Here is a 16,461-nt window from a genome sequence, read left to right on the forward strand (position 1 = left end):
TTTGGGTATTTGGGTATAGGCCTTTGAAAACTTTGGGTTTCTTCTTCCTATGTTGTCGTTATTCTCTATTGTATCTAGGTCAATCCCCTCATTATACAGGTGATAAAACAGGTAAATCACTTGTCCAAGGGCACAGAGTCAGTTAGTGGCAGACTCAGTACTAAAACTCTGGCCTCTTGACTACCTGAGTCCAATGCACTCAATGATATATTCTCAGCCTTAAACCCATTAGTCCTCATAAAGACCACATGGAAAGGGAAGAGAAAGTTGAAGAAAAGGATAACGAAACCTGTGCTTCATGAAGCCTATGCTGGGAGGTCCAGGGTACATCGGCCATAGTGTCAATGCCAGGTTACATCCTTGCAATACTTGAATGGCTCTGTGATCTCATTCCTATGTTATCTAGTCCTACCTGTTCCTCACACAAGACATTCCAAGACTTGACTGCTGGCATTTTCACTGTCTGTATCCCATGCCTGAAATTCTCTTCCTCTTCATCTTCATCTATGCCTTTTGGTTTCCTTCAAGTCCCAGTTAACATCATACTTTTTACGAATGCCTTTCCCCTGAGATTACCTCTAATACATCCTGTATATATCTTTTTAGGACACAGTTGTTTGCATGTTGTCTGTGAGATCCTTTAGAGTAGGGCCTGTTTTTTTGCCTTTCTTTGTATCCTTAACATTTAGCACAATGCTTGGCACATAGTTGGCCCTAAATAAATGCTTGCTCACTAACAAACAGTTTTTTTTTTAAATAACAAATAGTTTGCTTTTGATTACCTTTTTTTTTTTTAACAAACTACATTTTCTCACTTTTTGGGGGCTCATATTAGTTGTCCTCGTCTGCCTTTGCAGGCTTTGCTCTGAAGTCACTAAGAATTAAAATACATGTTAATTTAATTTGGAGGTCATTATCAAGTTTTTTCACAGAATTTCTTTACTTTATATGTTGTAATAGATGGTAGTGCATATGTTTCAATTACCTTCATGATGGCTTCTTATTATTGTTGAGTCATTTTAGTCATGTTCAACCCTTCCGGATTTGGGGTTTTCTTGGCAAAGACACCGGAGTGGTTTGCCATTCCCTTCCCCAGCTCATTTTATAAGTGAGGAAGCTGAGGCAAGCAGGGTTGAATGACTTGCCCAGGGTCACAAAGCTAGCAAGTGTCTGAGGCTGGATTTGAACTCAGGTATACCTAACTCTAGGCCTGGCACTCCATCCACTGTACTACCTAGCTACCCCAATCATGATGGCTTAGGAGATTTTATTGATATATTTTGTGTTGATCCACCTGTCATTTGATATAAGTGTGGTTTTGAACTAACAGTAATTATCTTCTATTTTTGGTTACTACCTGTTAATAGAAAGGAAGGATATGCACTTTAATTTAAATAAGTGTCTAATAAACACTGTTTCTTATCGCCTTTGGGCAAGATAAACCAACTCTTATCAATTTTTTTTAACTAAGGAGAACCTGTAAGCCATGCTTTTATTTATCTACACCTCATACTTTTTGACTTCATTTACATTGAGGATGTCAGTAATGTTATGATTCAGCTCCTTAAGTGGTATATCAATATGGTCACCTGACAAGCATTTCTTAATTAGAATACCAACCGTTAAAAGTTCCTTAGGTAACAATTATTAAAAGAACTATAACAGCCAAGCTAACTGGTTCACTGCTTTGAGTTTCAAGATAGTAAATGGATATGATGACAACATAATTACCTCAAAAAACAAAAAAGATCTTAGCTAGCTCATCTTTTGGTGTTCTTTTCCTAATTGCTGTGTTATGTATTGAGTATTTAGAGTAGGTGGGAGGATTGATTTGTATGGTAGAGACTATTCAATATTACACAATTCACTCAATAACCCATCAGAGGAACAATAAGGCCCAACTAAAGAATCAATTTTTCTGAGATAGTCTGGTACAGTGGGACAAATATCCTATTGCTGGCTGATACTGCCTCACTTGTATGACAAAGGGTACATTCATTTGACCCCTTTGAATCATAATCTTCTTTTCCCATAAAATAAGGGATTTAGATTAGATGTTATCTAGGGTCCTTTCCAGTTCTAACATTCTATAAATGACAATACTGAATATTCCTAACTAATTTTACATCCCAGGCTGAGATTTAGTCTGAAATAACTTGTACAACCAGAGACTGTCAGGGTCTTGTGTGGTCCACAAGGATCTATGTCTGAAGGCAGCTGGCTCCACTGAGAAAGCCTAAAGGTGTCAGAAAACCCTGGAATTGGGGACATAGGAGTGCCAGGGAGTGATAGAGACTAGCATGTAGCTTAGAGCAGGATACCCCAAGCCCATGGGCTTTGAGATTTCTGGCACCCTATCCTGAGATACCAGAGAAAGTTCAGAAAATACAGCACTTTGAACCCCAAAGATCTGGGCCGGAAGGCTTAACCCTAGGAGGTATAGGTCATTGTGGTACACACCTGTAATCCCTGCTACTGGGGAGGATGAGGCTGGCAGATGAATTCTGAGCTGCAGCAGTGGGCTAAGCCAATCTAGTATCCATACTAATTTCAGTATTAGTATGGTGAATCCCCCAGGAATGGGGTGCTACCAGGATGTATGAGAAGGGGTGAACAAGCCCAGATGAAAATGGAACTTGTCAACTCCTGTGTACATCAAATCAGGGATAAAATAAGGACTAGAGAGGGGCAGAAGGTTAGTTAAGAGAGGAGATAATAAGGTAGGGAATAGCTTTAAGCAAAGCAAACTTCCTCATTCTGAAGGGGAAATTAAAAAAAGAAAAGAAAAGAATTAGAACATAAGGGGTGCTTTAGTTTGCTTAGGAAATGGTAAAACAATTTGCAGCATGTAAATGTAATGGGATATTAATGAACCCTAAGAAATGACAAATGAGATGGTTTCAGAGATTCTTGACTGAGCAGAACCCAAAGAACAATTTATGCAGGGACAGTGACATTGTAAAGAAAACCAATTTTGAAAGACTTGTGAATTCTGATCAAAGCAATGACCTACCATATCTCCAGAGGATGAAGCAGCAGACAATCCACCTTTTTTAAAGCAAGGTAGTAGACACGAGGTGCAAACATACGTTATAAAAAATAACTAGTAAGAATATCCATTTTGCTTGACAATGCTCTTATTTACAAAGGTCAGTCCTCCCTCCCTCCCTTTTGGTGGGAGGGAGCTAGGGTTGGGAAACCTCAGCAATAGTGCCACAAAAAAGAGAGGGCCACTAAGACATTTTTTAAAATGAATAGAAGAGAAAAGAAGGAAGTTCAGGCAGAAGTACAGACAAGAAGGACAGTTTTGAAATTAATTTATAGAATTTACTTTTTAAAAAACGCAAGCAGTATGAAATAGAGACTCATGGCTCCATATACAATATTCTTTTTGTGTTTTGCTATGTATACGGGGATTTTTTTGTTTGCTTCAGGTTAAAAAGGAAAAAATTAAAATACTAAAACCACATAATGAATTCTGAAATCTTTAAATCTACAGTCACTTAATAAGTCATGTATGAGAACTACCATGGAACAAATAATAAACATGAATAAAAAAGATGAACTTTTCACTTCGGAACAACTCACTGCAAAAACATTCCTTTATGGTCCGGAGGAAGCAGGTTATTACTATTACTACTAATACGAGCTGACATTTCTATAGTGCTTTAAGGTTTGCAAAGTGTTTTGCACACATTATTTCATATGAGATACTCACAACTACCTTCTTTGATAAGTACTATCATCACCTCCATTTTACAGGTGAGAATGAGTTTCAGAGAAGTTCAATGACTTGCCCAGGGTTACAAAGGCAGTAAGTATGAAAAAACAGGCTCTGAAGTCAAGTTTTTCTTTACTCCAAGTCCAGAACTCTTTTCACTAAATCACATGGCCTCTAGAATTAGTAACTAATTGCTAAGTCCAAGTTAATTTAAATTCCATGGTCTTTCTTCAATGCCTCTCCATTTCACTATGATTCTGGGGCTTATGATGGGGTTCTGTGGGGTGGGAGGTTAGGAAACTCAGACTTTTGAACCTTCCCAGGAATTAACCTTAAAGAAAATCTCAATGCAATTCACTTCTTCATTCCGTCAGTGGTTTCTCTATTAATGTTCAGATATGTTCTGTTACATAAGATTTACATATGCCAGTGATGAAGGAAAGCTCTGGAACTGGGAAGAAAAATTCCATCTGGAGGGAAAGGGGAGAGTTGGAATCAGGATCTAAGTAAGCATAAACCAAAAAGCTGGTCCAGACTGGTATTTAAGTCTTTTCAGAGAGCTAAAATATAAAGGGTCAAGACTTAATTGAGAAACCAATTTCAGGAATGGAGATTTAGGTCAGGTGGACAGTACTGGATTAGCAAATAAGACATAGGGAGTAGAAGAAAACTGATGGATTCAACCAGGATTGCCAAAACTTTAGGATTATGGAAGCTACATGCATTACCTTAACTGATCTGTTAGCATGGTCATGGACTACCACGTCCCTACCCTGCATCAGTAAGGCCATGCACTTGACAAATTTCTCCTTAATCTTCTGGATCAAGATAAAAAACTCCATTACCTGTTTCTTGGTATGAAAAGAAGGCAATACTTACTGGCCTATTTTATTAATCAATCAAATATTTGTTGAATATGTGCCAATTATTATGCTAGGCTAGGCATGGGGGGGGTACAAAGACAAAAGAGAAATAGACCTTCACTATGAAGGTGTCCTTTAATAGGCTTATGTGATAGTCAGGGAAGACAACATGTATGTATACACACACATATACATACATACAATAGGTACAAGGTAATTTTCGGGTAAGGCATCAGCAGCTGGGGGGAATCAGGAAAGGTTTCATGTAGAAGGTGGTTGAACCTTGAAGGAAACAAGAGGTTCTAAGAGAAAAAGGTGAGAAAGATGTGTATTCCAAACTCGAGGGAGAGTGAGTGCAAAACCATGGAGATGCCTGATGGGGTACCAGGTATGAGAAACATTAAAAAGGCCATTTTGGCTGAACCACAGTGTATGAGAAGTAAGTTCTAATAACATACCTGAAAAAGTAGGTTGGGCAGGTTGTGAAGGTCTATATGTAGAGGGGAAAAAAAAGGAGGTGGAGTTTACATTTCATACTGGAGATAATAAGAGAGCCACAGGAGTTTACTGAGCAAGGGAATATGTCACTAACCACTGAGAGAACTGGGATAGGTTTTCTGTAGTAGGCAGCATTTAAGTGGAATCTGGAAGGAAGCCTAGATTCTCTGTGAGGTACAGAGTAGTGAGGAGGAAGTATATTCCAGGCACAGGGTAAACAGCCTGTGTAAAAGCATGGAGTAGAAAATGGATTGTCTTACAAAGGGAACAAGTAGGATAATCTGGCAGGGAGGGTGGAGATAGAGAGGGGATAACATAAGATTACTAGGTACAGTAAGCATGGAAAGGTAGGCTGGAGTCACATAGAAAAGGGCCTTAAGGGGGGCAGCTAGGTGGCGCAGTGGATAAAGCACTGGCCCTGGAATCAGGAGGACCTGAGTTCAAATCCAGCCCCAGACACTTGACACTAGCTATGAGACCTTGGGCAAGTCACTTAACTCTGACTGCTCACCAAAACAAAAAACAAAAAAAAAAAAAAGAAAGGAAGAAACAAAGAAAAGGGCTTAAAGCTGATTGAGAGAATTTGTAATTAATCCTAAAGGAAAATGGGAACCACTAGAGGTTCTTGAAAAAGAAAGGGACATGGTCAGAACTGTGCTTTAGGAACATCATTTTTGGCCACTGTGAAAGGGAAAAGACTGGACATAAAGAGACAAATTAGGAAGATACTGCAAGCATCTAGATGAGAGTGATGAGCTGAACTAGAATTGTGGTTGTGTAGAGAAAAAAAGGATAGATGCAAGATATGTTGTGGCGGTAGAAATGATAAGATCTGTTAACTAATTTGATATGTTGTATGAATGAGAGTAGGGAGTCCAGAATGATTCTGAGGTTGTGAATCTGGGACAATGGTACTGCCAGAAATAGGTAAGTTTGGAAAGGGGACAGGTTTTTGGGGAAAGCCAATGATTTCAGTTTTGGACATGCTGAGTTTGAGATGCCTACTGGCACCCAATTTGAAATGTCAAATAGACAAATATGGTATTGGAGCTCAGGTGAAAGACTAAGCTTGATACGTAGAGTTGTCAGCATTCATGGGAACTGATGAAGTCATGGAGAGAACCCAGAGCAGAGTCAGGGTACATTCACATTTCAGTGGCATGATAAAGAAGATACAGAAAATGACACTGAAAAGGAAAATTCAAGACAGGTAGAAAGAGAATCAAAGAGCAGTATCAGGAAAACTGGAGAGGAGAGAACATCTAGAAGGTGATCCAAGTGCCAAATGCTTCAGGATTGGCCCGGTCAGTCCTTAATATTTCTGCGTTTTTGGCAAAGCTTGCTGCTTTAGCTGACCTAGGTTAAGTTATTTCCCAAAATTATTTACTTCAATACTTCAGAACCACGATTTTAATTGGTGTAGGTATTTGTTCCTTTCATCAGCATAGATTACAACTCCTAAAGCCTTAGTAAACAATGGTTTTTGTGAGCATGGCAACAAGGAACCCAACCCCTAACAGCCACCCTTCTGGTGAGCTTCTCTAAATCGTGACAGGTCGGGTGGTTCCTGGACCCTTGCCTATCACTGGATCCATATATAAAGTTTTTCCTACTTGGTAGGACCTATCACAGATTTGAACTCTGTTGGCATAGCCTTTGTAAACTCAGCAATGAGAATCAAATTAATCAAATTAAATAAAACTTATTCTTAATTTGATTTACAAAGGGTCTTGGAGTCTGGCACTTCTGGTACAGATATCATTTTCAGGATCTTTCCAGCTTCCTCCTGATGTCTTATGTTTATATAGCACTTTATGACTCACACAGATTTTTCTTCACACAAGTCCTCTGAGGTGGGTAATGTATTATTCTCATTTTACAGAAAAAGAAACTGAGACTAAAGAGGCTAGTAACATAGTGTGTGTGTGTGTGTGTATATGTGTGTATATGTGTGTGTGTGCATATATATATATATATATATAGAGAGAGAGAGAGAGAGAGAGAGAGAGAGAGAGAGAGAGAGAATAATATACTATATAATATAGTATTGCTAGTAATTTTGGGACCTAGGGTGAACTTCACAAAATATGCCTGAGGTAGCCAGCTGTATGAAAGGTGCCCTCACATTAACTTTAAAACAAATTCAATTTGTTGGGAAAGTAACTTTAGGACAAAAGTACCCTTAAGGGAAGACAGAGTAATCTTAGGATGCAATTGCTAAGGAGGAAAGGGAAGAGTGTGGCAGGGCAGGAGAGAGAGAGGGGAGAGACACCAAGTGGTATCTTCCTATTTTAATTAGTTATTGCTAACTTGGTGCTAAACCAAATTGTTTCTTTGTGCTTCAGGAATATAAATGTTGGCAGCAGCTTCTAACTTTCAGGAACCTCCCTTTTCTAGGTCTAAGGAAAGGGCTACAGATGTGAAATGTATACACTGATGAGGTCACCGTATTGGTTATGCTTAACTGTTTTTCTTTATCACAAGAGAAGTTGAAAAGGGGAAGGATAGGAAGGAAAGGATATTCTGGAAATGACTGTGGTGTAAAAAACAAAGCAACGATAACTTAATTTAAAAAGTAAAATTTTATGTCTGTGGCAAAACCCTAATCATGTATCTAGTGAGCAGCACCACTGTATTTCCGAGTTAGTTTAACCCTATCCTCCTGATTATAAATCCAATTTTTTCCCTACCATACCAAGATACTTATTAGACTGTTTAAAATACTTCCAAATTTTTTTATTTCCTCTTGTCACTATGTAAAGGAGCAGAATGTCTGGTCTGTTACTCTTTTTCCCTGAGGACCCTGAAACCTAGTTAGTTAGGATCACTGACTTAAACACCTCTGGAATTTTGAGATCAAATCATGAGGCAGCTAGGTGGCACAATGTCTAGAGTGCAGGACCTGCAGTCAATATTCAATCTGAGTTAAAATGACTTTTAAAATTTACTAGCTGTGTGACCCTGGGCAAGTCACTTAACCTCTGCCTGTCTCAGATGTTGGTCATCTATAAAATGGGGATAAGAATAGCACCTATCTCCCAGGGTTGATGTGAGGATAACATGAAACAATATATCATGTGGACAGGGCTGAGGTTGTTGGTCTCTCACCAACTGGTTCACTCTCCCTTTCCCTCCAACTTTGAAGTCCAATAATAGAAATGATTTAAAACGGAGGAATAGCGCACTAACACTTCCAAGCAAGTTCAAGATGGATTTTTAAGTTAATTAACAAGGTATCAGAACTTGTTATCTAAAATGAATGACCCAGTGCTGTATGGTGCTGGAGTGACAAGTCAGAAGTCTTTGACACTTATTGGCTGTATTACCATGGGCTAAATCACTCAGTCTTTTTTTGAGTCTTGGTTTTCTCATCTGTATGATGGAGAAAATAACATCACCTATGCCACCAATGTCATAGGAATGTCGTAAGATTCAAATGAGATAATGTACGTAGAGCATTTGCAAATTTTCAAGTTCTATATAAAGGTTATTTATTATTCTAATTGATTTATTCACAGCTTCAACTGCTGAAACTGTATGCATTTTATGTACATGATCAAATTCTGATGTTATTTTCTTACTTAGATTTTAGAAACATCAACCAATTTTCAGTGTCGTCTGGGTGCCAAAGCCTTGCACTAGGTGCTAGAGGATGTCTTTTGGAAAGGGAGAGGGTCCCTCCCCTAATGTAGTTCCCAGTCTTTTGGCAGGTGTGACCCAAGTATTTGAGCTAAATCTTAAAGGCTATGCAAGTCAGAGATTGGTGGTGGCAGGGTAAGGGTATTCTAGGATACATTAACTCAAAAAAAAGTAATTTAATTCAGTTTGTTATCAAAAACCAGGACAACCAGGTTGACTTCTGTTTTTTAAGATTTTATCCTTTAGGTACTTGAAATTTCACCTTCTAATAGACCATTCAATAAATATTTGTTTATTGATCAAATTATCAGCTATGAACTTAACTTCTACTAACTTTTCCAAAGCATTTTTATGAAGAGTCCCAGGTTCTCTAAGACAAGGGGATTTCATATAAAAAATGTTTATTAAGCACCCATGTGTATACAACATCTATCTTAATGCTTTAGTCTAATCTTAACTCCCTAATTTTATAGATAAGGATATGAAGGCCCAGAGAAGCAATGTGACTTGCCAAGGTAACATGGAAAGCAATTAGCAATTCGATCTAAGATTGAACTTTGGTTCTCTTGAATCTAAATCTTGTGCTCTTGTTACTATACTATAATTATGCAGTTTTAGACAGATGGAAAATTTTTCTTCTATAGCTTACACTCTTTTTTTGGTTGTTGCTTGGGTCCAGACCTGTGATTTCATTCAAGTCAAAAATACTCAAAAACAAAACAAAACAAAACAAACAAACAAACAAAATACTCTACTGTTCTACAACTGGGTCACTGGGAGTTTAAGTGACTTGCTTAGGGTCAATCCTAGCAGTGTGTCAAAGACTGGTCCTAAATTTAGGTCTTCCTGAGTCTGAAGCCCAAGCTGGTTCTTGATCCACCACACCATACTGTCTCTCTTGTAGCTTATAATGTGGTACACAACACAGAATTACATAACAGTAGCTGACATTAATGTAACATTTTTCCATTTATAAAGTGCTTTACATACACTTGAGCCTCACAACAACCCTGTGAGATAGATAGTACAGGGGCAGCTAGGTGGCGCAGTGAACAAAGCTCCAGCCTGTAAGTCAGGAGGACCTGAGTTCAAATCCGTCTTCAGACACTTGACACTTACTAGCTGTGTGACCCTGGGCAAGTCACTTAACCCCAACTGCCTCACCAAAAAACAAACAAACAAACAAACAAACAAAAAAGCTGGAGCAGGGAAGGTCAGCCATTCTGAAGGAAAAGGCCTTGTCTGCTGATACATTGGGACAGCTAGGTGGTGAAGTGGATAGAGCACCAGCCCTGAAGTCAGGAGTACCTGAATTCAAATCCGGCCTCAGACATATAACACTTACTGTGTGACCCTGGGCAAGTCACTTAACCCCACTGCCTAACAAAAACAAACAAACAAACAAACAAACAAAAAAAGAGATAGATAGTACAAGTATTATTATTCCCATCTCACAGATGAGAAAACAAACACAGAAACATAAGGAAATTACCTAAGATCACTATTAATAAGTTGTAAAGCCAGAATTTTAACCAAGGCCCTCTGACTACAAATTCAGTGGTTTTTCCATGACATCATACAAGTTTAAACTGCGCAAGCATGATACACATACATACATATTTGAAATTTATGTCTAAGTACTTTTGTGTGGTCAAAATTACATGTCCTGAGAGGGTAGGTATGAAGAGAGAATCATTATTGTACTTCTAGTTAGTAAGAGGGGGCGCTTAGGATTCAAATGGTCTTAGGAAATGACAGAAGGGAGAGAATTAGGTAAAGTAGGAATGGGAGTACAAGGCCTCTATATCCTTTTCACATCCTGGGCAAGTTGATGATGAAGACCTAAAAGAAGAGCTCAAAGTCATGACAATCATAAGATGGAAACATAAAGAACCAAACTAAGGGATAAGGATAAAATAAGGGAGTTCATGTGGTACGAGGAAACCTGGGTATCTTGTAGCTTAGGAATTTGCTACTGATAAAAAGGGAAAGTTACTGAAAATGATCACCTGATGAATTAGAGAGCACGACAAAAAAATCAAAAGGGTGTTGAGTAGAGATTCTAGTCCCATAAAAGATATCAGTACCATCTTCAGCTGTTCCCAAATCTCCAGGGGGCCATTATTAAAACATGGTTCTTGACTTCATAAGGTAAAAGCTTGATGGTTCCAACTTCTTCAGGTGAAGGGGTAGGGGAAAAAGGAGTTCTTATATTTGTGGATTTCTTGTTTCTCACGGCTACTAAGAAATTCCCATAGTAATCACTGGGGAAATAGGTGGAGTCTGGACCCTTCAAACACACATACAGCTGTCTTGATTTTGGGGTTTAGGATTTTTAAGCTCCTTCCTAGAAGATTGTCCTAAGAAAGTTCAAGGTGTTACTAGAACTAGTAACTTTAATTCGTCTACAATTAAGTAGATATAGATGAAAAAAAATGTATAGAATCAAGATAGGATCTAACCATGAAAAAAGGTATTACTGCCTTAGTTTGTTACCAAAGGAAAATAAATGATCTGAAGCTATCCCTCTGCTTTGAATTTCCACTACTAGTCTAGTTCCTAAGAGAACTACCAGGGGGTCTTTCCAGCTAATTAGCTACTACAAAAGAAGAGCAAGGGATCATTCTTCTTGTGAAAAGCAAATTTTAACAGTGGTTAAAAAGAACACAGAGTTGACTTTCTGTTTAAATTCAAAGACTTGTGACATCACAAAATATAATAGTATGGCTGAATTTGGGAAAAAATTTCTGATGACAATGCATTTACTAAAAATAGATATGAAGTATGAACACGTCAGAAAATCTTTTAAAAATATTTAAACAGCTCATAAAGGGAAAGTTAAGCATGTAGAAGAGTATATCTTTAGTTTGATTTGTACTTGGCAAGATTTTTTGGTATACTGTCTTCTAAAAACAAACTACCTAACAGAAAACAAATGGAATTCAAAAATTAAGAGCACTGGATAGGAAATCAAAAGGCCTGTGTTATAGATCTAGCTCCATCACTAATTCAACTGTGTGACCTCGGTCAAGTCATTTAATGCCTTTGGACTGGTTTCCTAATTTGTTCAAAGTGGTTTTAATTATTCCCCCTCCCGAAAAGACTTAAAAACAATGCAAGGTAAGCTTCAAATGGCACTGTAAAAAAAACACCACCACCACTATCCTAATCGGATAATTGCACTTCTACAGTATCTACTAGGGTCTTAGATTGGGAGAGTACAGAGGGGCAGATAATCACTACCAGAAAAGCTCCTAGGACAGAACTGGGCATCTAACATACAGATTATAGCTTCCAAGAGTTTAGGTTTGCCCATCTCAGCTAAACTGCCAATGGGTTAAATACAGAGCAAAGCTCTCTTCTGGAAATGTGAGAACTTAACCTGTTTGGAGTCGTATTTTCTCACATCATTCTTAGTTCATATTGCCACACTTCTCCAAAATTGTGGTTATTTATCAGCCTAGACTAGGTTAGGCTCACACACCTTATTAGCCCACAAAGGAAGTTAAAACTTCAAAAGATGTCAGAAATGGAGATCTAATCTTGCCTTTTAATTTTACAGATGAAGACACTGATGCTCAGATCTTCAAGTTACAGAGCAAACAACCCCAGGTTAAGAGTCACAGGTGCGGCAGCTGGGTTTCAGAAATGACTCTCAGTCCAATGCCCTGGTTCTGACCCCATGCACCTCTAGAACTTTTAACCTAAGCCCTGGACATGTAAGCTACTTGGATCACCCTCAGCTTAGTTTAATAAGTCATAGCAAGTGTTTGCTTTTAGTTCAAACTCTCACTCACTATAATTTAAGAAGAGTCTAAAAGGTTTAATGTGGTTAGTTTTAAATGCTGAGTGTCTCAGTCAAATTTTAGCTATCAGTACAATGGATACAACTGCAAAAAGGAATACTTACTATTGCACATGCATACCCTCACTTCTGCGCATGCAAATCAGGTAATTGCATGCTTAACTACCTGATTTGTGCATGCAATTACCAGATTTGTGCACACAAAAACTGAAGCAGTTTAATAAACACTCACCCTTCTAGGTTCTCCAGAAAGGAGTTGGATATGAGAGCTGACTGTGTTGAATCCATTTCTTGGCTGAACCTGATGGCTGGTATTCCAAGTCAGAAATAAAATGGTCTGTGTCAGAGAAGAAGACATAGCTACTGAATGGAGCAAACCACAAAGTATGGTCATTTACTACAGTGCCTTGCCTGGTGAAGAACTCAAAGGGAATTTTATGTTTAGTTAATTTTAAATTGGTGTTATCCTTTATTTATAAAGAATCTTGGTTATTCTAGCAAATTTAGTAATAGGGATTTAGTAGCTAAATTATTAGCTACCTCTGCTAATCAAGGCTCTTAACAGAATGGATGACTATGACATCAGATTGTGTGACTAAATAGTCCCTAGATCATAATAAAAAATGAGAACTGACATTTACATGCAGTACTTTAAGGTTTACAAAATTCTTTACATATATTAAGTCATTTGATCCACAACAACCTGTGAAGGAATTACTAGAGACACTGCCACCATTTTACTGTCATAAAGGAGTCAACTTGCACATCCTCACACAAGGGTAATTCCAATCCTGGTCATTTAATTTATGTATGGCTATTTGTGTCGGGAGTGCCCTTCACAGATGCAGATACACAGATCCCTCAGTATAGTCCCAAGGAGCTGCCTAGGCACTGAAAAGTTAATCTCAAATTTCTTTCCATTTATATTTGAAAGTCTTTCTCCTAGTTTCTTGAAGAATTACAACTATGTGTCTTAAAGTTTGCAGCATAAGCTATTTTCCTAGAGGTAATCTGTGGATTCTTTTGATTGGCACTTTGTTGTCTGTGTTCAGAAGTTCTGAGAAATTTTCTTACATTATTTCTAACATTATGGTGTTCAGGGTTTTTGATTTGTCATAATTTTTCTGGGAGACTCACAATCCTTAAATTGTTTCTACACAATCTGTCTTCAAGAGCAATATATTTTACTTATATGGAGACCATGTTTTCTTTTAACATTATTGCTTTTTGCTTCTCTTCTTCGAGATGGCCCTTTATTTCTGTGTACTTGCATTTCCAATCAGTTGTTCTCTCTATTTCTTTGGTAAGGTCTGCCATCACGTATTCAAGTTTTTATAATACTAATTATTCTGGCTGTGCAGGCCATGGATTTGGGCTTTCACCATTAATATTATTTCTCTTTTAAATCATTTGGGATCATCCTACTGTGGCTCCATGCAATCCTGAGAATTCATAAGGCCATCTGCCTCATCAGGTGTGGAACCCTTTTCTAGATCTTGTAATATTTGTCCACTGATGATCTGGAGGCCATCTTCCTGTCTATTACTCATAGAGTTTATCTGCTTGTGCTCAAGGTCAACAGAATTTTTACCCCTCCTGAGAGTTTTGGTCTTTTTCCCCCTTGAGCACAAGAAGATAAACCAACAGAAAAAATATCAATAATAGATGGGAAGATGGCTTCCAAATCTTTTATTCTCTATTGCTAACTTTCTGATTCCTTCCTTATTAATTTCAGTTCCCCTGGCAGCTGTACTTCAAAGCTGTCTCAGTTTTCTCTCATGCTGGACAATTCAGTCTCTGCTCCAAATGACTTTCTGATACGACAGAACTGACTACAGCTGGAAATAAATTCCCTTTACGGTAGGCCTGGTGGAACCACACACAATGGCATCCTGCCCCTGTTCCTTCTGTTCCACAGTGCAATCCTAGCCAGAACAAACTTTTGCCTTTTGGTTTTCCATAGGTGAGGTTTCAGAGGGAAGAGGAGAATTAAATCCTATTGGGACACTGTGGACTGCTTGGTGCTGTCCTGCCATGGCGTGGTAGCTGATAGGAAAGGGACGGCTGAGTCAGCGCATTAGACATTAGCCTTCTCTGCTGTTAGTTCATCCTTTTTAAGGTTCTCAGTGTCTTACATCATGCAAACAGCTGAAACTGTTTTATCTCTTGGGAATAATTCTTATTTTGAAAAGGTTTGGGAGGTCACGAGGATCTGGGAAAGTATCTAATCTTCCATTTTGTTGGTCTATATAGCATTCAACTATTTGTACCATTACTATATAAATCTGTGTTCCTCTTCACAATAATGTCTTAATTCAGGGACATATATCTGAAGAAAAATATGGCACAATTTGAGGAAGAAGAGTTGTTCCCTCTTTCCTTGGTAGGGACCTCTTTTCTCCACTGCTACAGTATGCCCTTCACTCCCAGCTATTCTTATAATGCCCTTTTCCCTTCACCACTGACTAGACACCACTTGAACAGGCAGAAAAAGTTATGTGGAAGACCTGCTATCTGTCAGGCCACTATACATTCCAGACTCCCAAGTACTGTCAGCTGATTTGCTGATACATCTCAAGGATCTCTGAGTCTCACCATTCAAACCCTGCTGCATCAACATTAGGACTTCTAGGCTTTTCCATTTGCCCTGTACCTGAACTCTTTTACATGTGCTGTGTCTCTCCCAATTAGAGCTGGAGCTCCTTGAAAATAGCAATTGTCTTGTTTTTCTATTTGTAATCCCAGCATTTACCACGGTGCTTGTCTTCTAATAAGGGTTTAATAAATGCTTTTTCATTCTCATTCCCTGAGAAAGACAAAGAAAATTATCCTATGGCATAGGGTTTCCTGAATAATGGAAATGTCCAATACAGTGAACATTCCTCAAACCACTTACTCTCAACTCCTATTCCCTCCCTCTTACCCCTTGTTCCCAAGTAAATCAACAGTAGGGAGTCTGGGAACTAAGAGGGAATTAGGGAAAAAAAAGTTATCTAAAGAGGGGCCCTTCCATTATTTTGCTCCAACATTTGTAATCTACTCTCAATGTTATTTCCCCCCCTCTAACCAAGTTCACAGATCCCCTGAAATATATTCACTGACTTCAGGTTAAAAACACTTGGCTGGAAGGAACCTTTCCCAGGGCTTCTGGAATTTCTTTTCCTATTAGGTCTTTGAAGTGTGTTCCTCTAGCCCACGGGTTGGCAAACTGCGGCCCACAGGCCCGTGGGCTATGAATAGCCCATGAGCTAATAATGCTTTTTTCACTTTCTTATTTATTCATTCATTTATTTATTTATTTAATTTGTTGGCAATTAGGGTTAAGTGACTTGCCCAGGGTCACACAGCTAGTAGGTGTCAAGTGTGTGGTCTGAGCCCAAATTTGAACTCAGGTCCTCCTGACTCCAGGGCCAGGGATCTATCCACTGTGCCACCTACCTGCCCCGTTTCATTTTTACAAATAATAAAACTTCAATTAAAAATGTAAAAACCATTCTTGGCTTACAGGCCGGTATAAAAATCCAGGCTGGATTTTGCCAACTCCTGCTGTCCCCACAAAGATCTCTCCTTTAAGCATTTAATTGCTGTGTGTGTTTCATGTGTGTTAACTTTGTCTTTGTGATCAGTGTACTATTGCAAGCTTTAATTTATAAGTCTTTTACAAGTAATGAGGGACTAGTCAAGCCCAGTATGTTTGGCTGATATAACCTCCATACAGAAGAACCTGGGGGAGCCTGCTTCCTAGAAGGCATCATGCTGTATGGTTGAAGGTATAATGATGTGTAATGGAGGGACCCTACTCTATTTTTCCAAAGATGAACAGGTATTGTTTCTGATCTGTTTACCACATGAAGAAGATGAACATTTTGATCTGCTGGAAATGAAAATATATTCAAAAGGCACTACTAACTAGGGAAGGCATCTTTTCTTTTCTG

The 16,461-nt window shown here is 38.5% G+C and overlaps 1 protein-coding gene across 2 annotated transcripts in view; it reads right to left on the minus strand.

Moving 5' to 3' along the window:
• NFATC3 (nuclear factor of activated T cells 3) overlaps window positions 1-16,461 on the minus strand; it is a 180,051-nt gene that overhangs the window by 16,665 nt on the left and 146,925 nt on the right. Inside the window, exon 10 of one of the 2 annotated variants that reach the window (XM_027846879.1) lies at window positions 12,759-12,863. The exons of the other annotated variant lie outside the window; for it this stretch is intronic. Within the exon in view, the coding sequence (XP_027702680.1) occupies window positions 12,763-12,863 (101 nt within the window). The 3' untranslated portion in view covers window positions 12,759-12,762. The remainder of the gene's footprint in view (window positions 1-12,758; window positions 12,864-16,461) is intronic. 2 annotated transcript variants of the gene reach the window in all.

This window comes from Vombatus ursinus, unplaced genomic scaffold (assembly GCF_900497805.2).
Source record: "Vombatus ursinus unplaced genomic scaffold, bare-nosed wombat genome assembly UNPS02005286.1, whole genome shotgun sequence".
Classification (NCBI taxonomy): domain Eukaryota; kingdom Metazoa; phylum Chordata; class Mammalia; order Diprotodontia; family Vombatidae; genus Vombatus; species Vombatus ursinus.